The 26784-nt window shown below is 40.1% G+C and overlaps 1 protein-coding gene across 2 annotated transcripts in view; it reads right to left on the bottom strand.

The window, feature by feature from the left end:
• cacna2d2a (calcium channel, voltage-dependent, alpha 2/delta subunit 2a) overlaps positions 1-26504 on the bottom strand; it is a 146723-nt gene extending 120219 nt beyond the window's left edge. For both annotated transcript variants that reach the window (XM_034082748.2, XM_071203117.1), the window contains exons 1-2: positions 26086-26504; positions 20947-21028 (exon numbers count right to left, since the gene is read on the bottom strand). In XM_034082748.2, the coding sequence (XP_033938639.1) occupies positions 20947-21028; positions 26086-26201 (198 nt within the window). In that variant the 5' untranslated portion in view covers positions 26202-26504. The remainder of the gene's footprint in view (positions 1-20946; positions 21029-26085) is intronic.
• Positions 26505-26784: the final 280 nt, after the last annotated feature.

The raw sequence follows: 26784 nt of genomic DNA, 5'->3' as shown, positions 1-26784 counted from the left end.
ATGCAGTGATTAATTCAGGCTGCTTGTCCATTAGCCTTGAAAGCCCAGGCTAGAAAATGTATGTGCAACCTTTGTCAAACACTTATTCCCCTGGCTGCAGGTCAGAGGTAAAATACACTGATCACAAATCAGACAAGAGCAAAAACCAATGTGTGCTTTAATGTCTCTTTTGTGGAGGTCAGTGGCTGGTTTCCAAATAACTGGGTGGTATCCGTCTCAACAGAACGAGCACGCTGCTTGGCTGCTGAAAGCCCACAATTGCACTCCTCTTTGCTTATCTGATTATTCATAAAGCAAGCAATTACACATCCATTAAACCTGCAAATACAAAAACCGGGATCAAAGAACCTGTCACATGACATGGATCAGGTTCATTACTGAAAACATCCACAACCTCTGAGACAAAAGACATTCGAAAATCACGGTTGACTGACAACCAATAGAGAACCGCAGTGACGCGTCCTAAAACCCGGAAGTACTGTAAACTTTTTCCGGTTCCTTCGTCAAAAACGCAATGCAATTTCTCCATAGGATTTTGGAAAATAGCTCGAAATAAGGTCTGTGGTTGACACACATTTAAGAGACGGATCACGTTTTATTCAGCCGGATAATATCCACATGTCTACCCTACTTTTAGAATTTCGAAGCATAAATCTAGTCGCAAGAAGCAAAATGCTAACGTTATGCTATAAAGGAACTACAGCAGGGTCGCTGCTTCAACGTCACGCCAACTTAAGATCCATATTCAAACATACAGATTGTAAATGGTACAAGTTGAAGCTTTTGTTTTAACAGTTTGCAGGAGGCAGGTACTTGCTTTCAAGCAGAACAGGGCAAACAAACTTAGCGGGAGTGTTTTACGTGTTCGGTGTAATGACGTAAAACGGCCTGGACAACTTCTGTAGTCCTATTCAGCCACATGTTAACAACCATAGTTTTTCAGACACGTAGACTCTTCAAAAATCACCAGCGGGATCACTGCTGATGTATTTAATGTTGTAGAACAAAACGTGATCTGTCTCTTCAATTTGTGTCAAACACAGACCTTATTTGGAGCTATTTTCCAAAATCCTATGGAGAAATTGCATTGCTTTTAATCGAAGGAACCGGACGTGGTAAAAATGCTAACTTACTTCCGGGTTTTAGGACGTGTCACTGCGGTTCTCTATTAAAACCAAACAACATTTCAGGTCCTCAACACCTGAGGACAAAATGGTGGCCAGAAACAAAAGATGACCTGTAAACGTCAAGACATGACAAGACATGACATTCAGCAAAAGAGAAATATGAAAATCTCTGATCAGAGTTTAAGGCCCATCAAAGTCAAATGTAGTTAATGTTAGAAATGTATTCATTAAATGCAGCTTTAAAGCGAATAGTTTTAACAATGGCATTGTTCACAGCAATATTTTTATAGCGGACCATCTCATCAGATCAGCAGAACCATGCAAACTAAATAAATTATATTTGCCAATAAAAGAGGGAATAATGATATAAAGAAGAGAGATCATAATGATATTCTGTCATGTTAGCTTACACCACTTTCCAAACTAAGCATTGAGAGGTCATATAACGTCAGCTTTAACAAAGGCTGCAAAAGTGATGTTCCATACTCTTATTCTACCTGAAAAAAAAAATGTCTATACTAAACCTATTCCTTTTTAGAAGACAATATAATGAGAATTCAAATCAAATGATGCCTTTCAAAGGAAAATTAATATAACATGATGATAATTTACATCCTTATATTAGTTTCCTACCAATCAGAGCCGTTGAACTGATTGTAACTGATTACAGTGTGCAGGTACTCCTGTTGGGTGTTTACCTGTTTTATGAAGTGTGTAATTGAGATCTCTGTGCCCTAACGTTAAACGGGTAATGATGGTCTCCTCCTTACGGTCTCCAGCAGACTGTCTTCCAGTAACAAAATATTTCGCAAAGCTGTCTTCCTGCTTCACTGCCCTCTGAGTATTCACACTTTTGGCATATCAACTTTAATGAGTTCTAACTTTAGCTTTACTTAGTGGACCTTGTAAATCTAGTATATCGAGATTTATTGCATTCCCCATTCACAAGCATAAAAACTAATGTGAGGTTATGAACTAACTAGCATTGTTCAAGCGTTTATCAGTCACAGGCAAGCAGGACAAATTTGGCATGGGAAATGTTTGTTATGAAACATGAGAGGTAAGTAACATCTAAATATTTCTGTTTCCTTTATTAGCCTGACAGCTCTGGCCAAAAGACTCTCATTTCATGAGCCAATATTCTCTTCTAGATGTTTCCAACAGGAACTCAATTTTGATGACAGACTGTTAGAACAACAAATTCACAGCGGCAGAGACGGCCCCACAAAGTTGTTGGGCACAAACGAAGACAACATTCAAGCAAGGGCTGTTATTCAGCATTTGTACAAAGTGTGTGACAACAATCAATGCAGGCTGCTCTTTAAAAACCTCTATATATTATAAATAATAATAATATATATCTATAAATTATAAATACATGCAGGGGTTTGCTTCCTATGTTATCATAAAACACACAAACACACACACTGGACAGCTTTGTACTTAAGATATATATCACAGCCTCTCCAAATCAAGGCTAAGACCCTGAGAAATGAGCATGTGGTTCTATATCTTTATTCACGCCAAGAGTATTTTATTTCACAATAAATAATAACGCTTTGGTGCAACATTTACATGAAATAACTGTGCCAGAGTGACTTACATAAACCTGTACTGTAGCCTGAAAATCTGTTCTTGATCACACAAAGTCAAAGCTTATTGTGTCAGCAGAATTTAATAAATAAGAATCCCTGTCCCAACAGAGTATTAATCGAAGTTTGTATCATGAAGAAAATATCAACAAAATATTATCATCTATAAAATGATTAGCCATTGTGACCACCATATCAGATGTAGATGTTTGATGTAACCATCTGACATGGCAAAGATCTGCAGAGACGTCCTGATGAAAGATGTCCCCGTTTCATCAGATATATCTCATATGTTTTCATGTCTCGTGTTTTGTGTCAGAAATATCTCAGGCAGAGGGCCTGATGATGGCTGAAAAATAAATCCTCTTTAGAGCCAGAAAGTTTACACTTTGTAGCATAAACGTGCAAAGCTACAGTACAAAGGAAGATGACATTCTCATTCTTCAGGCAGAAAGTTTCAATTTCCACTTTAGTGAGTCTGACGCTGTGTTTTCTTTTTTAAGAAAAAAGGCCTACACATGAGTCCGGGTGTGGCTCTTATTCCTCAGTTGCATATTTTCTCCTGGTATATTAGATAATTTCTCCTAAACTGCAGTATAATGGGAAGCAGAATGTGGTCATTTAAACACAATGAAGAGGGACTATCAAACAGTTCCATGTTTCAATTGGTCCCAAGCTCCAGGCTAATTTGCACTTAAAAAGATTCAAACAACCTAATGGTAAAACAACAAATAACTAAAAAGTAGATTGTTGTCTTTTAGCATCTTTTGGTATGTGTAATACCTGCTGGATTAATTGTCAGTTATCTGGGATGATTGTGTTTCTTTATCATTGTAGTCGCACCAATGCAGATAATGCAAAGTATGCAGGATCCTTTTACACCCATCTTTACTTCGAGTTTACCATGTACAAATAACACAACATACACTGTTTCTAATATTTAATACAAACTGCAATTTATTTTTATGGATTTAAGATCATATACGATGGTCAATCGTATCTGATTAATATTCAGTAACTGGACTTAAAGGTGGGGTAGGTAAGTTTGAGAAACCGGCTCGAGATCGCTAGAATTTGAAAATACACAACCGGAGAAAATCTGCCACTTCCTTACAGAGCCCCTCCTCCAACACACGAACGCGCACATGACCAATGAGGGCACGAGATAAGTTTGTGCCCCGATGGAAGGCTGACAGGCAGGTAGGTTGTACTTTTTACAGTATTACGGCTTCTACAGATGACATTTTTTTATGGATTTTTTGTCAAAGCACTTAAGATATTCATTGCTATCGGGATGTTAAGAGCATTCCATGGAATATAACAAAAAGTGTATCTCGAGCCGGTTTCTGAAACTTACCTACCCCACCTTTAATGTTGTTGTTTTTTTTTAAACTGTAATTTATATATTACCATATGTTTTCTGCTACTATAATATATTGTGAAACAGTCTAAATTATCCCAAAAAATTATATTGAGTATTATATTGGTTCATGTCCTTTATACTGTAGATATGTATATAGACTATAAACTATATAGGCTGCTGTTTATTGTTTTTATTCTTATTTAGTTCATGTTACTTTACTTTATTATGTTTATACTTTCTTCCACCTTTATGGATTTTAATATTTTAATGCGTGTACACTTTGCTGCTGCAAGAAAAATATTTCCTTAGTACCTATATCTATCTATCCATCCATCCATAGCATATTTTACTATATTCATTCAAGTGCTTATAGTTAAATAATGTGAACACTTACAAATAATATATATATATAAACTGGATTCCTAAGGTGTTACCTATTAAACAGGTTAAGTGAAAACTGTCTGCTGGTGCATTCACTTTGCAGCTTTTTAGAGTTATATTAAAGTATGTCGTACAAACCGAAGTGAATGGACGACCTCAGCCCATAAATTCACAGCCTGTAGGTTTCAGTCAGAGAGAGCTGTGACTAAAGCCTGCTAATTTAAGTGCAGCAGTCCACTAAATACAGAGATACTCTAGCTGTGTTGGACACATGCCTTTTTAAACAATCGTATCTAAATGACATAAGGGCCATAGTAGAGCGAGTGAAAATAGACATGTAAGGGCATGTTATAAATGGCAGTTGAAGTAAGAGTGGATAAACCTCGCGGTGAGTCTATCCCACAGAGTCAGTGTACTGTTTGTCTATGTGTCATGAGCTCATGTCCACTGGTGTTGTTGGTGGAGCTGAGGTGGTGAAACGAGTCCCAGGAGAAAGCTGTGCAGCCCCATACATGTAACAATGAATGTAACATTACAGACCCTGGAGGCCAAGTAGGGGTCAAACTCATCGGCAGGTGACTGTTCCCAACCCCCAATACTTACATACAATATCGAAATATCTTCAGAAATAAACCAGACTGACAATGGAAAAAGGGATTTCACTATCACTGCACAGTGCACACACAATATGAATCCTTATTTATGCTATGGCTGTAACTGAATATTTTCCCATGTCCACAAACATACACCTAAGCTCCACAGAGAAGCACATGCGCAGACACACATCACGCTCTTCTATCCTTGAGTCCGTATTACTCTATGAAGCTCAATCAGTCCTGGATGGACTATTTATCCTCCTCATTTGATGCTAAATCCCATCCAATACAAACCGCTTTATCCCTTTTTACTGCTCTGCAGACCTGTAACGTAATCAATATCTGGAGCAGCTAAACAGAACGTACAAAGCCACCAAGATCAGTTCAGCTGAGTGCAACTGAATAATTCATATGAGGAAAACATACACCAAGCCCTTATTATAAATGTACTTTGCGGTGTGGTACAAAAACTACAGGACAGATCTTAACTAAAACGCCACCATATAAGCAATGACCCATTACCATGTTATTGACATGCTGAAATAAATTACAGAAAGCAGTCTGGAATTAACTCTGGAAAGCACGATGAACTGATGAATGCGATTTGACATTTAAAGTTTAAGGTCCTGACACAAGTGCCAGACTTTAAGTCTCTACTGTAAGTGGTAGGTTGTTCCCTCTTTTAGATATCAGAATGATCTTTAAATGTTGAATGATGGTTGTTAATGGGCCATTAGTGCCAAATCATTAGTTTATTTTAAATCTATTTGCAGAAAGGGACTCTTATTTGTACTCAACATGATAGAGACACTGCGTCATTAACTTAATCGCCTGGGTGATTAAGTGCGAGTATATGATACTCTAGTCTTATCTATAAGAAAAGATCATAGGAAAATTATAAATACTGTCACTCCAATTGTGAGGGAGATGTATGTGCTTTAGAAAGACAAAAAATATGCATGAGCTTTTTTAAAGATTCTAATAGGCCAAAGATTCATCCTGTAGTTTCTGATCCTCCTGTTGACAATTTATGAAGTAAGTTTGATTTCATATGTATACAATATTTTTTAGAATCATTGTCCTTTCAACTTCTCATAATCAGTTGTCAAACATCTCCACTTAAAGGTCTACTTACAGTAGGCTACTAGCATAGTCCAGAGCAGAAGGTAAACAGTTTTCAAAGCAGAATTGATGTGCATTGATTGAAACTGTATATGCTCATGACTTTCAGGCCTTTTTTCAGGGAAGACCCTTTCACCTGTCACATATGTGAAATAAGAATATAAATCGCTTAAGTTTCAGCGTCCTGATGTTGTGAATGGGGCTCGTTTAAACATTTTTTTTACTGGCACTTCAATGTTGTGGGCTTACCTTCAATGATGCTGTAGGTCTAGAGCAGGGGTGTCCACACTTTTTTCACCGAGAGCCACATACAGAAAGATATACGAAGGGCTGAGCCACTCACTAGAGATGAGGTATACTGCCTCATAAGTTCAGTTATAAGTTAGCAGAATTAATCAGATGTAGGTCAATTATGCTTGACACTTGATAATGCCTTAAGAGAAAAACAGCCTATATCACAGCTCTCCATAGAGTTTCATTTATTTTGTTGGCAGCTCATTCCCTAAAAACGGAAGCCTCAGTTTGCTTATAATAAGAGGAAATATGAAGGGTATATTTCAAGCTTGTTAGGTAAAGAAGTTATTGGGCCTTTTTTCTTATCAACTAAGATTTGTTAACACATGAATACTACTGTGTAATATATTTGTACATATATATTTAAGAAGTGCAATATAAGAAAAGTTTCATTTGTGGCCTGTATTACATTATACTTTTTGGAATTTGCTGAGGGCCGATTCAAAATGGTCCGCGGTCTGTAGTTTAAACAAGGTATTTTCTAAACACATTTAGGTCAAAATGTTTGCTCAAAAGTTAAGCTTGAAAAGGTTAATACGGTTGAAATCTCTGGAATCACAGGACCTGAGGACCAGGACCAGAGCCTTTTCTTATGAAGCTCCACATTTGTGGAATCAGCTTCCAGTTTGTGTTCGGGCGGCAGACACCCTATCCGTTTTTAAGAGTGCGCTTAAGACCTTCCTTTTTGATAAAGCTTATAGTTAGGGCTGATTAGATTCAGCCCCTAGTTTTGCTGATATAGGCTTAGTTTGTCGGGGGACATCTTACTTCTTCCTTCTCTCTGTCTATACCTGTGTACTCTCATGTTCCGATTAACCCAGCTTCCCCAAATGTCTTTCTTTTTGGTGTCTATATACGCTGGGATCCGGAGTCATGGATGATCCTGCGGTCCTGTGTCCTGGATCGCGAGCCCTGGATCGCGAGTCGTGGCTGTGGTCCTGGATCATCGGTCCTGGATGGATATCCTCATGGACTCATCTTCCTATTATACACACATGCATCTCCAAACATTTGGACTACCTATGTTGCAAATGTATTATCTTTTCAATTTACACACGGCATCTATTGCACGTCTGTCCGTCCTGGGAGAGGGATCCCTCCTCTGTTGCTCTCCCTGAGGTTTCTCCCATTTTTCCCTTTAAACTGGGTTTTCTTTGGAAGTTTTTCCTTGTACGATGTGAGGGTCTAAGGACAGAGGGTGTCGTATTGTCATACTGATATTCTGTACACACTGTGAAGACCACTGAGACAAATGTAACATTTGTGATATTGGGCTATATAAATAAACATTGATTGATTGATTGATTGACCTTGAGTTGAGATTCTATTTTTACAAGGTCAAGAATGAACTGTCAACCTCAAGCATGGCATCGACCTCCAGCGTACTGGAGTTATTTAATACCATTTCATCCATTGTGTTTTCTTTTGCGTGGCTCAGTCTTAAAAAGCCCTGCTCAAACATTACGTGGGTGTGCATGTGAGGAAATACACCCACTCATATCCCAGACATAACAAACACATTACATCTTTCACATAAAAAAAAGACAGCTTTTAAAATATTAGGTGTTTTTTTTTTCTAAAGATCATCCACTTGTTAAAGTAGTTTAATATAACTGATATGTATGTGTCAATGTTATAAACTCACCCAGCAGTTAGAGTGCTCGGGGTGCATGCATACAGTACGTACTGTAGGTGTATTTGGATGTCAATGACAACTTTCATAGACTGAGGAAAAATATTCTAAATAACGATGAGAAAATACTTCCTGCTATAGTACTTTTAAGCATAAGAGCGTGTGCGTGTGTGTGGGGGGGTGAAGGTAACACAGTGGGATGAGGGAAGGTCTCACCAGATTACTGAACAACCTCTAGAGACAATAAGGGGCCATCGGGAGGAGGAGAGGGGAGAGGCCAGATTAATGAGATATGAATGTGTTTACTGATTAGCTGTCATGGCGGTGTACTGATGGCTAGTAGATATTAAAAATACACAGTGCAGCTGATGGCTTCACCTACACAGCAAGCGAGACCAGCCTTCTCCAGACAACGCTCTAATCAGCGTACGACTCATCGTAATCACAATCACCCGCAGAAATGATCATCATCACGTCCTTCATCTCCATTTCCAGCATCGCCATCGCCGCCTGTTCATCTACATTATCGCTTTCATTGTACAACAGTATCATACCGCTGCAGGAAATTGAAGTTGGCCAGATCAATAAATACAATATAAAATTAAATTAGCTGCCAGGATGAGGTGAAAATGAGTGTTTGGAGGTAAAGGGAAAGGTAATGTTATCCAGTCAAAACAATCTAAAACCACATTTTGGACATATACGCAAACATTAGTGAGGCCACCACTTCCTGTTATGGATTTAAAAGTGAGTTAAAAGAGGTGAGGCACATATGCTTTGATGTGTGAACCTGCGTGCGTGTGTGTGTGCGTGTGTGTGTGTGTATGAGACCATGACATCATTTCTGCAGTGTCTAATCATGAAGAAGGGGAGCTGGCTTTTGCAAGAGGGCTGTGATGGAAACACAATTGACCTGTTTTAATGAGAAAAAAAATGATACCTGCACTTTGCCCACACTTTCTCATAGACACAGAACACCTTCGACTACACCTCCGACGACACGCACAGCTTCACCACAAACACATCGAAATATTTCTGCTCTTTTGATGTTTTATCTTTTCTCAGCGCGGGATGGCGATTCGGTGCATGGCAAAGCTCCATCCGTTCATTTCAATATGAATGGACGTGTAAGTTTGGTGCTGCTGGAGCGGCAGAGATGTGAAATTGAGGATGGCATGCAGAGTGGCCCCGACACGCAGGGTTAATTCAAACTGCCTTTGATGTCCGTCTGTGTGTGAAATGGGCTGATGGTCCACAGTTCACACAAACACACTCCTGTGTCCACATACACAGCCATGCGCGCATAGACAAGTGTTGAAATCATAACACCGAAAAACTCAAGGGAAAACTCTGGCAACCACATGAATTCAAACACAGGATATACCTCAGCTCGTATCACATACTGTAAAGTGCCAAAAACACCAATCTTTAATCCATTGCTCCCTTCAGGATTCTCACTCACATGCCATCCACACGACAATGCAAGCTAAGCTGCCTGTAGGCAAAAACAGACTGCTGGCTTACACACACAATACCTATGTAAAGCAGATTCTGCAGCTTTACAGCAATAAAAGTCAGACTGAAATTTGAACATATCAGATTATTTCAGTTCTCAGTAGTCGGTAAAATAGCAACAACAACAAAAATCACCAACCCTTGATTGATTTACGCATTCCTACAATTCCGCAGTCTTCTAAATTACACCTTTAAAGTTATTCATTTCAATATGCATTTAGCGTGACTTCATTAGACTGACTGTGTTATTTACAAATGCATTCTGAGTGACAGTAATTATAGAGCTATTGCTAATATAAACATCAATGTCATATATAACTGAAGCAATGGACCACCACAGCTAAAATGACAAATAAAGTAAACAAGAAGTCAGTCTGAGTGCCAGAATTCTAAATAAACAAACGCTGTACTTGGATTTCAGATTACAAACTGTTAAGTTAGAGGTCTGGCCAATTATACAGAGCCAACTATGCCATGAATGTAAACATTGAGCTTATATAACCATTAATCATTGATTTGTTTTGTGTTAGCACACTTTTAAATCTTTTTGAATGTGAAGCTATTATTAAAATAACACCGCAGCATTAACAGCATGCTGGATCGAGGGAACGTTCCTTAACAGTTACATGTAGATGAGTATACAAGTGATAAACAGTGACAAAGTCAACTGTAATATTGGTTGGGGGATTGGTAACATTTTTCATTATCTTTCAATTTGACTGTGAAATAACACATACAGAAGGTAATGATGCTCTCTTTGGCTCTAATCGATCTAACGTGTGAGGGTGAGTTTCAGGCTCTCCGTACACCTTGCTTTTAGCTCCACCAATATTGTTTACCCGTCTGCATTAATGTTGTATTTTAGGTTATCAAGTTTGGAAGGTGAAAGAGCAACGGGGTGACATGTCCTTGTCTAATGAGTTGGGATTGTGTCAGTACAATAAATACTGGAATTAATTCACAAAGTATTTCCTGTACGTGTATGCATTACATGTGTATTCCAACTGAAAATAGGATTCTGTACAACCAGTTGAGTTTGGTCTGTTTTGAGGGAAACCCAGTTAATGGCTGGATTAATGCATGTTCACTGGCAATGTGTTTTGTTGTCTTTAAGTAAAGGGCTTTTATCTTGTACCACACGTGATTTTGCAGGGAGGTAGATGTGGAAGTTCACATCCTGAGTCCTGTGTGTGGTTAGGTTCAGAAAACAAGGGGCACTCTGGTTCAGGGACTACACTGCCTGTCTTGTGTTTAAATGTACTTTTAACCCAAGACCATAATATTTTCCTCAACATTAACCAAATGGTTTGCATGTTTAAACATTACAATGAAATCATTAAATCATGCTTTAATTGTGACTTTAACCAGTATGTTCTACATTCAGTTCTTTCAAAAAAAGTTAGATTTTGCAGTGGGGCTGACCATTAATATCCTAATCATTATTATTATTTAAAAAAATATTTCTCAACTTTTCAGCTGTTGAAAATCTGTTTAATATAAATGTTAATTTCGAGAATAGGGTTGGTATACTGAATGGATGAACCGTTTATATTTGCAAATATATGTGAGCATGAATGCAGATGCACTGCTTTATGTGTACCGAACAATTGTAGTGGTAGAGCACAAATCCCATCAAACAATGATCTCCCGGGAAAAGGGCCAAGGTAGAGAGTGTAGTTGGAAGCCAAAGAAGAGGGAGGATAGACTGTGGAGAGAGGGGGAGCTGCTCCTCCTGGTTTTACCGAGAACAAGGCAGAAGACATTACTATCTGCAGAATTAAATAGATGTAGGTGGTTTCTGAAGACCCTTCTCTCGGATGGCAGTAGAGAGTCCTTACTGCCTACATGATCAAACATGAAAAAGCTTTTCTAGGACTTCCAGAGTACCTTGGCGTTTGAAAACCACCCACTGCTGAGGCAAGCCAATTAAAGTTATTCAGAAGTGTGACTAAGCAAACAAAGACCAGTGCAGGTGGAGGAGGAAGAGAAGAAGAAGAAGAAGAAGAGGACAGAACCTCGGAGACCCTAACTCTCTCACATGCGCACACAAACAGTCGTAAAAAAAAAAAACACACACATTTTGCTCACAATGGAAAATAAACGCCACACCTACCACTTCACACATAGAGAAGCACTCCCTCTGCAGTGGAATGAATAAAGCACTTCACAGTCACACCTGGAATTTTCTAGGGCATCACGTCACTCCACATTACCAGTGCAACCCACTCGGGGAACGGTACCTGCTTTTTTTTCCTCTGTCAAGCACAGATAGTACCAAAGACACGTCATGTGCTCTCTGAAACATCAAACAGAAGACGACTGAAAATTACACAAGCCTGCGCACACATGCTCTGCAAATAAAAGTGTACAGAGACAAGGAGAAAAGATTTGCAGCGTAGGCACAATAAAGCATCTTCCTCTGACAGGGCTGGAGCTTTAGCAGACCTCTAATCCTATTTTGACACATAATGCTATATTGTCTTTCTTTAAACAAGTGCAAGGCTTTCTTTCCTTCCATAGTAGCATGAAAGCATCTGCTTTTAGTTTGCTTTGATGATCAAACAACAATTAGGTATTCAAACACAACCCCCAAATGCACCACAGCGAATGTCAGCGAGATTCAGACACTCCGACCATCTCCGTTTGTTCAGTGCTGACACTAAAGGGGTTGTTTTCCTCCAGTGGGCCTTTACCGCTCCATCCTGGTAATTCACTTCACTGGAATGAACAAGCACATGTCCTGTGATATACTGCAAAATGTTTTAAAATGTGTCCAGGGAAGATGTTACACTCTGCACACAAAACGAGCACAAGGCACCATGTAGCACTGTGTCTATAAAGCCTTCATTATTGATTTTAGGCAGCCGGCTTTACTGTGATGTGATGTTTCATTTACGTTTGCACAATACTATTTAATGTTATTTTTGACCAAAGAGATCATATACAGATTTAGCAGCAGACATTTTCTGACAGTTTCAAAATAAAATATGATATATTAGCAAATTAACAGAACCATATCTACATCAATTATTTGTTTGGGATCGTTGAGAAATATCAGTCTTTATAAGATTAGCAGATTTAAATAAAGAACTCTGTATGTTTTGAGATGGTTAAGCACCACAAAACTTCTCTACAGTATGTGTTGGGCAAAATATCAGTAACAGTTATGGAAACAAATTAAAAAACAAACAGAATAAACTGGAGACAAGGCACTGACAATGTATGATCTGAGTCTACTTTTTCTATACCGTCGCATTTTTACTGCTAAGCTTTTTTAAGTAATTCCTTCTAACACCAACGCGGGGATATCTGCATGCAGGGCTGCACTCTGCAGATATATGTATTTTCATTTATTTAAACACCGCACACAAGTGGCAGGTCATCATCCCGGGGAGCTGAAGAATCCGTGTAACCTTCCCCGGTGTCAGAAAACCAATAAAAGAAAAGTGAAAAAAACAAATAGCATACGTTTCTGCTCTCCTGTCAGCCCGGGGGAGTCTGGGCCTTGGAGTAATGCTGACCAGCTCTTAACCTGCATAACGTTCAGATTACCACTGGGCAGTGGCGAGCCGTTCTACCTAGGCCCTCTGACCCCACCCCCCTCTTCCCTTGAAAAATTTTTTATTACGTCACAGCCTATAGTATACTTCTTCAGCGGAATATCAAAACAGCGGCCCAGGGTGCAATACGCAAATTAACGCGTGCGCACACACACACACACACACACACACACACACACACACACACACACACACACACACACACACACACACACACACACACACACACACACACACACACACACACACACACACACACACACACACACACGCACACACCAGCCTTCTACTTGTTACAAACTTAAATATGAAAAGACGACGCACACACACACATCATCTCGGCTCGCGCAGCACACACACAGACAGACATAGATTGCGCAATAATGTATTGCGCACCTTGGAGGTGCAGCGCAGGCATATTGTCACTCAAGAGATGCGTAGTTCATTTGGAAAACATGTTTTTCTTTTAGCCTATTTACCTCGTTAACGTAAATAATACTCTTTCATGCTATCCGTCATTACACTTGCGACAGCGCTGATCAGGTCATTCTGAATCCTTGAAGATGTGCCGGTAAAGACTGTTGATGTGGCGAGGTGTGTGTGCAGGTCGCTGTCATATTCTGCCACTAAATCCAGCAACTCTATGTAATTCCCCTTGTTTGATGAAGTTACACTCTCATCGTGACCTCGGAACGGCAACTCCTGCTTGCCCAAGTACACCACACAATTTATGAGGCGTTTCAAAATTCCTCGGTTCCTCTTCACCTTTTCATTATGAATGATGACACCCCGGCGTTGTTGCTCATCCAGCTGGAGCTCTATCCTGGTGTCCCCAAATGTTTTAAGCCGAATAGTAGCTCTGAGGTGACCTGAAGCATTCTGATGGCGATGTGCTGATTTGGATAAACTTCCTAAATCAGAATATCCATCTTTGGCCCATGACCCACTGTCCGCTCCAAAAAGCAAGCAATCCCAGCAGTACAGCTTTTGTTCCCTGGTTGATCCGGTCATCCAGTTGTATCTGGCGTAATTGCCGATATTAAAATGCCTCTCGAACCGTTTGGTTTTTTGAACCAAAATAAGCTGTGGTGTTGGTCGCCCTTTGGTAATTAACTCCAATTTATCCGTGTAACTCATTCTTGAAAAAGACTCAGTTAGTAGTTTCGCAACGATGTCATCACTATCACTAACGTGAGCCATCGTGAATGAACGTATGCTAATTATCTAATTCCTAGCTTGACCCGTTGATATATCACATGCATAAACTTGGCAGCGCAGCGGGCGGAACCTGTCATAAAGTCCGCGATAATAAAGCCCTCCCATTTAGAGGGGAGATATGATTGGTCAATTGGACTGTCACTTGACATTACTCTCTCGTTGAGTTTACTATAGCGGGCCCTCTGTGAATCGCAGAGAGGGCCAGACGAGCTTTTTTCATGTAACGGTTAAACTAACCCTTCACATTCAAACAGAAACTGAACAGGCAGATTCGAAGGATTTATTTCTTTGGAAATGTTATTTTAAATACAATTAAATCAAGTTTTTTCGGTAAAACTAATGAAAAATTTGCCTAGAGGGCCCTGACCGCTCGCCACTGCCACTGGGATTATGAGCCTCAAATGAACACAGTCATTTTGTTTGTGTTTTTGTTTGGGGTGAATACAGTTAAAGCTAGAGTTGACACACAAACAGAGAAATATGAGCAAGGGTAACAAAAAGTTGCTACTGTAGCTAACAGACCATGTCAAAGGTCTCATGGCCCTGATCAACCCGTTTCTTCGAATGGCTCATGGGAAGTCTGCATTAGTTTGCAACAAGGTTTATTGGACAGTTCCATCATGAAAACAGACAAATGGATAGAAAGCTAGACAGATGTTCTCATATCACAATTAGAGCTGACTATTCTTAAGAGTCATGTTCAGACTGTGTTAGGCAATTCTGCGAAAAACACACACAGTGGTGTTATCTTGGAAGGATATGGTGCTAGATTACTTTGTAAAATGAATGTCATATTTCTGCTGTAAACCTCAGGATTAAGACACTTTTTTAAAACTTGTTTTTATTTTCTCCAAACAACCTCAGACCTAACCTAGCAAATAACCGCATAATCTGACACATTTTAATCAGTTATAATTTAAGTGTTTGTGTGGAAATTATGCTTCAAGAGATGTATATCAAGTGCCTTGATGCACATGATCAACAACAGGTTGTAAAGGTTACAGATGCACACATTATTTTTTGTAAAATCTGTATCTACAAGTAAACAGCTACGCTAGCCTTAGTCCCTAAAAGGCAACACTGTTTTGTTGGTATTAGTTGGTGGTTTACTGCAGAAGATGTGCTAAAATACTAGTAATTATGTTTCAGTAATGTTAACATAAAGACCTCAATAAGGGTAAACCGAGCCATGTGTTAATGTGTGCTACACAATGACAGAGGGACACTTAAGATGAGCCGGCAGGAGAGAAACCGGAGCCGTAGAGTAAACTATCTATCCGGTAGAAATAGCCTGTGATGTTTCACACAGCCAGATAACAAGCTGCTGTTGTGTAAGGTCCAGGCCAGAAGATGAAGGGGAGGGGGGGTGAACGGGGAGGGGGAAAGGAGCTCTCTCTCCTTTAAAGGTAACTTCTTGTGTTGGGAGGAGGGACGTTCAACTCTTCCTGTAAACTGTCTGCACGTGGAAGGGGCTTTTAAATCACGAAACAAATGGCCCTGATCAGCCCCTACACTATCATCACTCATGGATCAGCTAACTGAGAGGGGGGTGAAGCTGACATCAGCTCTACAAAGTGAGGGGTTTGTGGAGTGAGAGCAGGGGTGATATCTGGTGTAGCGCTGGGCATTTGAGACAGATTATTGGAAATGACTGTAGTCAGCGATAGTGAGTAAATCCAGCAGTGCACTTTGTAGAGATATCCGTTTGTTGGTGCTGGCTGTTTTGGCCGAGAGCAACCTTCTTTTTCTAAGAAGCAGGAGGAGGTTTGCAGAAGTACGAGAGAATTTTGGAATTGTGTTCCGCATGCATACAACGTATCCGTCAATTCATAAGGGTTCAAATTGAACCAGAGGCTTCAGGGAAGTAAATGTAAAAAAATACTCCCTGCAGACAAACACATTCACGAGCATGCACACTAGCAGCACTGGAGGTAAGGAGGTCTGTGTTGAAGCGAGATAAACCTGCAGCCAGCAGGAGGTCGGCAGGCCGCCTGGTGTGTGTTGACCACACAGAGTGAAGGGCAAAAGTGAAAGAGGAAGAGCAAAAAAACATACCTGGTTGAGTAAAAGATGAAAACTCTGTTAATATGCACTCAGGCTATCCCTCCCTGCTTTATGTGTGGGTATATTGATCTGGGTGGGCATCATTCTCAGGTTTCCAGTAATCAAGAGCAGCCAACAGCAGAAGCAGAGGGTGTGGAGGCTCGGCAGACAGATCGTCAGAGTGTCGGTCTGAGGCGGGGGTTCAGGAGCAGTCATGTGCACCAGGCTCAATTATTCATGCTGATTAGACTCTTCTTATTGAAATGAATTAGAAAGAGTTCAACATACAGTATGTTGCATGGCATCGCCATATGAGAAGCCTGCTTAATTGAAGCTGTGCTCTTTGCAAGTTAGAAGAACATTTGGTGCCTAATCTCCAGTGCATCGTGAGGCTCTAGTGACGATAGTACCCTGTGAATTACATTACATTACATGACATACTTGACCAAACCATGGTCTGCAGTGTTTTCCCTTCACCTTCTAGTATTGGTTCTGCATTGCATTCTTGGAAACGCAACCGAGATGGAGCTAAAAAAGAGGTACTGTCCACAACTTTTGATGGAAATAACAAACAAAACAATTGATCTGTGCCGTATCATGCTGTAGAAAATGACGCTTCACTTGTGTTAAACTTCAGATCATTCCTTCATTTTTCTTATCCTACTTAAATGTATTGTTAAAAATTAACCACAGGTCCCAAGACCTTCTGGCTTATGACTCCTGTACATAAAAGCAGCATGTCATGTTTCAAATGTCTAGGAGGCTTTTAGTTGTTCCAGCAAAAAGAGATTTCCCCTTTAAACTTTAGTGTGATTCATTTAAAGGTGGGGTAGGTCATTTTGGAGAAACCAGCTCGAGTGCGGTAGAATTTGAAAATACACAGCAGGAAAAAATCTGCCACTTCCTCAGAGAGCCCCTCCTCCAACACACACAAACGAGCACATGACCAATGAGGGCACGAGATAAGTTTGTGCACAGATGGAAGGCTGACAGGCAGGTAGGCCATCCAGTTATTTTAGCCGGGCCGGCTAAAATGATTGGTCGTGCTTTTTACAGTACTACGGCTTCCACCGATGACGTTTTTTTATGGATTTTTTGTCAAAGCACTTAAGATATTCATTGCTATCGGGATGTTAAGAGCATTCCATGGAATATAACGAAAAGTGTATCTCGAGCCGGTTTCTCAAACTTACCTACCCCACCTTTAAACGAATGTCATGGCCGAAAAAGGTCATCTTATCCAATATCTCACGGAACACCTTTAATCGTCACATGACCCTTCAAATGTATGTTGTATGTAATGTAATGGCGGAGGCCTGAACCTGATGGATGTTGGAAACCACTGGACTAACTACCACCTGTAGAAGGTAAATAGTTTAAACTAGCTCCACTTTGACCAGATACAGTACAACAGTAAAATGCAACTGACGTGGGAATGTAATAGTTTCATTACATTCATTTACCAGTTACAGGAGCTGTTCTGCTCAAGAATGAGTAGTTTTACTTTTAGAACTTTCAGTAGATTTAGCTGATAAAACCTCTGTTTTTCACATTAAAAAGACAAAAAGAATCTGCTACTTTTACTATCCGAACACATGTTCTACCATGGGAAGAAGAGCATTTTTATTATTATTAATAAGCTACAGTAGGTACAGTGAACATGTGACCACCTGGTGCCTAAATATGTACATAGTAATAATATCTGCCTGTATCTTTGATAAATCATCAAATCGCTGTAATGACAGTGTGTGGGTGTAGGCCGCTGCTCACGTGTGCCTATTAAAACTGTTCTGAATAAGCCTGAGGATAAGGAAACAATGCCAGTGTCCACCGCCGCCTCTCATCACCACGTACTGTAACACATAGGATAAGGACTATAAACAGCATCCGTCTGCTCACATTTAAAATGTACAAATTCCCGTCCTTCTTCTCGATCATTTCATCCATCTTAAGTATGACTCTAAATATACACACACAAAACCGCCTGAACATCCATCTCAATTGTCAAGCCATACTTCATCCTATCCCTCTCGAAGCCCCCCCTCCCTCCTCCGCTCTGAATGCCGCCCACTCTCATTGTCTATCACCACACTCTTCCATTGGAAACTTTCAACTCCTCCGATACATCACTCACCCTCCATCTTCCTTTCACTCCCCCGGGGAACAATAACATCTTGACCAAACCTTAATACCTTGAGTTTTATTTATTTTTGAGAGGCCTCAAAGTAAAACACATCAAAACATTGTATGTGTTGTTTCTTAAGTTGACCAATTCCAAACATATTCATCTATTTTTGTGCGGCCCTGTCTTGGCCTTTCAGTTCACCTCCTACCTTGCTTGTCAGAAAAAATGCAATCTCTACAAGAGGAACTGAACAGACCACATTATAATAAACGTACTTCCCTGTCTCCTTCCATGTAAGACAAACTCCAAAATAATTTGCACACACTTTACATTTTTTTTTGTCTGTGAGAATAAACTGTGCATGAAGAGGAAGGGGGGCGCAGAGGGAGGCAATCTTGTTACCAGCCGGCATAGCCCTGGGAAGATTTCTATCAGATACACGTATAGAGAGAGGCATCCATTTAGAAAATGGCTTTTCTAGGCATGCTGGGCCATTTAGCACACCCTGTGACGACTCCTGTTTGGGGCCATGATAAATGTTCTCCCACACCCGCTCTGCGCACACTGTCAGGCCAGCACACACACGCACACAGCCATATGGGCATCCTGCACGAGACATAACTGGGATGAACGTAATACTATTTAGTGCTAATGGCTTGACTGGGTTTGGCTCAGAGAGCAGACTCCAGCAACATGTAGACTCAATTAGTACTTAACATCATGTCAACATCACAACCTTAGTTTACTCAAGATTATTCAGCTAAGTACATCCACGTTTTACCACAAGCAACTAAGAGACACCATAACATGTAATCCATACATACAGTAATAACATAGCTTAACATTTTAATTACTCCACTGGCAGGATTGAATCAGACACTTTTTTCAAGCAAAAATACCAAACATTTCAAAGTTCAGGCTCACCAGTATTTGATAATTGTTCTTGTCTTATGTCATAATAAATGTAATATATATATATATATATATATATATTTGTTACTGTTGGTCAGACACAACAAGCAATCTGATGGTAGCAATTCGGCTTCATGAATTTCTGATACTATTTTCTAGCATTTTATAAAATATGATAAATTAGTGTATCAAGAAAACAAGAATCAGAGTAATTGGAAACAGAAACAAAGTTGCAGTCCCTTAATAGGAGAATGATCACTACCAAAATATATGCAAAGTGAATTAAATATAAGTAGAGTAGAAAAAATCACACCTCTCCAAGTTTTGGCTATATGAGAGAAAATACTCCTACCTGTTACGCTCTTAAACCCTGAATAAACTCTTAAAATGTATTTTAAGCGTAAATCAAAATAGTTTTTCAAAGTTAGTGAAATTACATTCAGAAGATACTTTAAAAAACTGTGTAACATTGCGTTAGAAGTCTCCTGCCATTTAAAAGTGCACATTGCTCAGTGGGAATACTGAAACAACTCTGAAAGGCAAATATTTTGATGGGTAAACATTCTCTGTTTTGATTTGTTTACACTGGACGAGTGCAAAATACAAAAATATCAACCCATCTCTGTCGTGCAGTCTGAGTGTCTGCTGATATCCACCACTGGCCACTAACCTTTACTCCAGCACGATCGCTGTCAACTTCCTGCTCTCTGGGATCCATCAATGTCGCCAGCACACTAACAGCCATCACACTAACCCCTGTTACTGCTAGCATCAAAGCCGCCACAGGCACCTACCGGCTGGCTGAATCACACTCACCCAAACAGCAATAATGAAGCATTTATCTCAGGGTGCATTACAAACCCTGGAAGCACGTTGAACATGCGCACACGGCGGAAATATGATGAAAGAGTGTCAATCACACTCTGCTCGACCATCTGCTCTACCACAGCCAGACACGTGTTACACACAGCCTCATACCAGGACACAGACGCAAACACACACCACATTACCCTAAATGTATCATTTAGAGTTATACATTTAAAATCTTCTTCAAACCAGTGAAAACAGTGTGTTCATTAGCTAAAAATACCTTTCGTCTAGTGTATCTTCACTGATAACATATAAATGTTTACATGATTGAAGGTCAATCAAATGGAAAATCAATAATCAAGAAAATTCTTTAACAAACAAACTGATTTACAATGAGTAAAGGACTTAAGTGTATTCTATGTGATCATTTAGAAATCAGAAATAAATGTACTTTTTGTACATTTATTTCTGATTTCTAAATGATCACATAGAATACACTTAAGTCCTAAAACGTAATGTCTTTATTAGATCAAAAATAGTGCTCATTCAAACCCATCACCCCACAGACACACATGAGAGCTTATGTTGTGAAAACTCACTTATTAATAATGCAGTAAAAAGTGCTGCGTCACATGCAAACGTGACGTCAACTTACCGATCTCATCTGCTGGGTTCCGGTGACGTGCTGCAGAACCTTTTCCAGCTCCTTCTCGATGCGTCCTGCCCAGTGAATCATTCTGGAAAATAAAATTAGACACTTTAAATCTTCATGCCATCTTGATTACCTGAACATATCATCACCATTTGTTTCTCTGCCATTGGATGTGAGTGAAAGTGGTAGTTAGATGGTGTCAGAAAGAGTCTCCCCATATCTCTGTGCATCTCTATTGTAAAACTGCCATACTTTCCATGTTTTACAACTCACTATCTATCTTGATGCGTCCCTGTCCAACCACACCTACTGTCTGGGTTCGTCGTCATCATATATCTGGTCAGCCCTGGCAGGACTCGCAGCGAACATGCCTGACTTGGCTGGGCTGGGATAAAAACTGCTCAAGTCTGACAGAAACGCACCCTAAGCAGGAGCTGATCTGCGTAAGACAGAGCCAAGTTTGGAATCAAGAGATCAAACGGCTAGGGCTCAGCACTGCAGAACTCCCAGCAAGCAACAAATGCCTTAATGGATCAAGATTGGCATGGCCACGAGAAAGTGTCACAAAAAAGAAAACATAAGGAAAGCTTGTCTTTCAGTAATCAGATATATAAATTCGGTCACGAATTTGAAAGCCAACCACTGACTTCATGCCAACCTTTTCCTTTCAGCAGCCTGCAGATAGCTAATCACTAGCATCAACAACACAACAGTCGGTTGTCTTTTAATATGATGACTGAAAGAAATGTCATCCTTAAATGTCAGATTTGCTCAGAAGACAAGAGGGAAGACAGATTTATTAAATTGTACAAATCGTGCAAGCAGTGACAGGGCTCGCCTTATTCAGGAAGCCAGAGCTGGGGCTCATCAGGAGAGTAACAGCAGAGCAAACACGCCAGGCAAGTGCACACAGGCTGTGTTTATAGGGTAGAGGCAAGCAAGAAGGCCTCAAACAGGACGATGCAGAGAGGGACCGCTGGGGAGAGCTTCTGAATATGAAAAGGTCACCTCAATACGAAATGAAAACAAGCTTAGAGTGAGAGCAAAGCTGAGCAGTGATACTAACAGTGAGGGACATTACCTCTGCCCCAAGCCAGGCAGACTTCTTACGCAACTTCATTAGTCCGTACACACACACACACACACACACACACACACACACACACACACACACACACACACACACACACACACACACACACACACACACACACACACACACACACACACACACACACACACACACACACACACACACACACACACACACACACACACACACACACACACAGTATATAATAATTTAAATATGATAGAATGACATGCGTTCTACGTTATGTCTTTTATTGTAAGTAGATGTAAATGCACATATACCGTTGGGATGGGTAATCGTGAAGTCAAGCAGCACAACTTTGACCAAAGCAATCAGATTGAATTGATAATAGGGTATATCTGTTTTCATGCCACATTAAATCTAAATTGAGGACGGATGATGTTGTCTATAATGTGGCTTGATGGTTGAGGAAATTATTTGTAAAGCCTGTTCAGTTTACTCTGCTACAACTACATAGTGTAACATTTGGATAGAGTCTTCATGACGTCACCTATAGGATTCCTGACAGCGGTTATGAAGCCATAAGTGAGTGGTGTGGCCATCGTCATGTTGGCAGTGCTGACTCCGCCTAATATCCTGGCTAATCCAAAATGGGCAAAGAGGTGGAGGCAAGCCCAGGTGAGCTGTGAGGAAACCCACCTGTCACTCAATGTGACCACTCCCTTAATTATGCATACCCTTAAGCCCTAATAAAATTTAAAAACCGAGTTGTATACAATTGGTTGAGGTTCAGAGACTAAAATTGTGTTTTGTACCAGGCTGTAAACATTTCTACTGTAAAGTTTTAACATTTAGGGTTTATGGAGATTGAGTTACTTTTTGAGCAAGCCAATAATCTTTAAAAAAATCGGCAGTTTTTGGCAAGTGCAAACTGTTACACAATATGGTGATAAAGAGTACTAATGTTGCTTTAGCATAAGTGTATTACATTCATACACAATGGATTAAAATTGTGTTGTTTCATTCTATATCCTGTGAGAAAATGATATACATTTAGCATTCAAAACTCGACATACTATTCCTGAGGAAGATATGAATAATCAACAGATTTTAATGGAATCTCTAACATTTTCATGTAACATGTACAGGCTGTACAGACACGCTTTGCACAAATTGGCCTCGTCACTCTTAGTTCCAGGTGTTTGCATATTCTAAATCCATTTCATTATGTACATCAAGTTTAATCAATAACCCACTTAAAAATGCACAGTATACCTATCCAGTGACAGCCAGCAGAAGTCAACATGTTAGCCTTTACACAACAGATCAGAATCAGGAAAAACCACATAGTTGATTAAAATCATTTAATGCTGTTATGTAAAACGTCATATATTGACTTGAGATTAATGTTGGACTAATTGTAAATCAAAGGAGACAAATATTTCACACTCACAAATGTGCAGAACTCTGCATTCAGCGATTATAGGAGGAGATGCTTGATAAATAAATGATGTCCACTACTGGCCTGATTTTTAATGAATGCTTAGAGACCCCTTGTTTTGAAAGCTGTGATCTCTCTTAAAAACTGAGTTTTCAATTAACACTATATGAAAGCCCACTGATGCTCGCTGGCTCTTCTTCTGACATAGTATTACAACTTTACTATGTGCCTCCTGTGTTTTTTATTTATTTGTTTTGCATTATGATTTATGTAAGGTTAACATAATGGGTAACATGTAATGTAATGTAATGAGTTTTGGCGGATGACCTGTGAGTCAGATATACATCATCACCATGTTCATTCTGCTGAAATGGATCCAAATGCAATGCTGAAATATCTCTAGGGCAAAAAGGTAACTATTTTTGTATGTTGGGAAATAAATAAAATTGCTTTAAGAATAGTGTACAGTTAGATAGCAGTTATAGAAACATGTTTCCTCCACATAATTTAGAAATATGGAAATCATTTCCCGAATGCAAACATCTTCTACTGCCACATACAGACACACAATACTATACACACAAACACTGCAATCCAATAGCTACATTAAAAATGAAGATTACATACTGCCCTCGCTTATGGACACATTTACTCAGGTACACACACATGCTCCAACCGGTGTGTGTGTGTGTGTGTGTGTGTGTGTGTGTGTGTGTGTGTGTGTGTGTGTGTGTGTGTGTGTGTGTGTGTGTGTGTGTGTGTGTGTGTGTGTGTGTGTGTGTGTGTGTGTGTGTGTGTGTGTGTGTGTGTGTGTGTGTGTGTGTGTGTGTGTGTGTGTGTGTGTGTGTGTGTGTGTGTGTGTGTGTGTGTGTGTGTGTGTGTGTGTGTGTGTGTGTGTGTGTGTCATGCCTTTCTAAACACGCAGTGGCCACAGCCACTCCCCATACGCTTCATTTACGAAACAGGGAAATTCTGACATATAGCAAAGTGATGTGACACAAACACAATTTGAAAAACAAGAGATGGCTGACTATAATACGGGGTAAATAGATCAACAGGCTTTAGACTATTAATGTATCTAATAAGATTAACATTGGTTTACAATTATTAATCTCAAATAAAGTGACTTGAGATGTATTTGGAGGAAATATTACAAACAAGGCCATTTTTATCATTTACTACAGGGATACATTCTAAAAATATATTTCAATACAATAAATATAATTTCATATGCTATGGGAATTTGTTAGTGAAACCATCCATACATTCCTTTATGGTGCTCAAGTGATAAAATCAATGATGCAGCTAATTGTCCTTTTAAGTCATTGAGCAATGATATAACATAAGTGATTTTCCTTTGAAAGTCACCTTGGCCATCAGGAATAACAAAGAGATCAGCCAGTGGATAAATCATAGAGGAATTATTTAGATTCTCCTTTTCTGTGAACCTGACTAATAATAACTACAGGCTATGTTCACATCAGATTATCACGTCATGGAGTAGTGAGGAACTGTTGCACCCTAAAGCATTCATAATGTATAGAAACATATTATAAAATAATTTCAAACGAATGAACGGTACCTTTACAAAATAGGAAAAAAGGCAGATTATTGTTATAATAATTCGCCGATGCTAAATATTGTGAGTACTGCTCGTGCTGACGATGATGTTTCGGTCTGCCTCCGTGTGTCATTCAAGGTGAAACTATTATGTTGTTGATATTTTAGTAGAAATAACCTTTTCAATTCAAATATGTATAATGGCAACACTATTTCCCAACAGGTGTAGGCTACCCGCTGAGAACAACGATAGTTTACACACAGCTGGGTGCTCAGCTACTTTCTCTGCCTGCGGTCACATGGATAAAACAACACGGGGATACAGGCATTGGCAACTAAGTTCTACAATATGTCTTTGAGAACATTTTGAGAACATTTTTAAAAATACCAGAAATCAGTATGTGAGCTATATCGCTCCATAGGTCCCACGAACAGACTCTAAACAAGTTGATTTGAAGTTTGGTGAGGATCGACTTTAAATACAGGAGCTTCATCTGAAGGTTTAGAGACCTGGCGCTACTGCTGCATTAACTAATTGGTTTAGTCTCTGAATCAAACTCATCCTGTAAAAACACCAGTGCACCCTGCTGTGGGATAGACAAGATTATATTCACGGTGCGTGTGCATCCAGTGGAGGACTTTTTAGACAAGCCTCTTTGTAGCTCAACCTATCTTTCATGCGTAAATGGGATATTCTCCCCCATGCAGCGACAGGGGAACAACACGTCGAGTATTATTATCATCATTTGTATTTGTATCGCTATGACTGTTCAAAGACATTATTGTTCGCTTGGTTTATTCGCCAGTGGCACCTGTGTATGCTCCTTGTAGCCTGTTCCCATGTTGACGAATTGAATAGGGCTTTGGGTATTACATGCCACAGTCATCACAAAAACAATAACAACACGGGCTTTATGAGAGCGAGATTCATAACGCGACATCAGAGACTGTGTCTTCTGTGTTTGAACATCAGGGGCACAGCTCCTCTCGCTCAGAGGTAAACGCCGCTGCATGTGCAGGCTCGGCGGGGCCACCTGTCCTAGTTCCGCGCTCCGGTGTATCCCCCAAAACGGTGCAGGGTACTTACGTGTAGTGTTGGGGGAAGAGGTGGGTCCCGTCCGTCGGCGTGGAGACGCATATGATAAGTACAGTTTGGATTGCGAAGAGACAGAAAACACCGTACGACTGCGCGCAGATCGCCATTTTCCATTAAATATTCAAGAAACTGGGATAAATAAGAGAAGGACCGGAAGGACAGTCTCTCGCCGCTGAGCTAAGAATAACCGCGCTCCAGAGAAAGTGTTTGGTGGGAGCTGATGGTTGGCAGAGGCTTCTGGACACTTCAGCCGGCAGTGAAACCTCAAGCAGAGACGCGCAGAGAGGATTGGCAGCTGAAGACCCGGGAGATCAGGATCAGGACGATGCTGTGCCGCTGCTGTGCCGCTGATGTGCCTGCTTGCCTATTTGCGCACTCACTGTCCTCCCTCCCACTCCGCACATTTGCTCCTTTTCTCTCCCACTCTCTCCAATGTTGAATCCATACAGCGAAGCTGGCCAACACAGGAATTGAGTGTTTCAATCTGGGTTTTCAAAATAAAACCATTTATTGTTTTTAGGACGATATATAGCATTAGAGGGAGGGGAGAGTGCAGGCAGAAATTAGTTAAATATCACATGTCACTGTTATATTTTCAGTAAAAAGCCTTAAGTATAACACTACATGAGAATTATCTTAAGTAATCAGAGGTAGGCACATTTTCCACCCAAAAAATACTAGGGTCCCTTG

This window comes from Pseudochaenichthys georgianus, chromosome 5 (assembly GCF_902827115.2).
Source record: "Pseudochaenichthys georgianus chromosome 5, fPseGeo1.2, whole genome shotgun sequence".
Classification (NCBI taxonomy): Eukaryota; Metazoa; Chordata; class Actinopteri; order Perciformes; family Channichthyidae; genus Pseudochaenichthys; species Pseudochaenichthys georgianus.
Note: the sequence above shows the minus strand (reverse complement) of the source record. Positions and strands in the feature narration are given on the sequence as shown.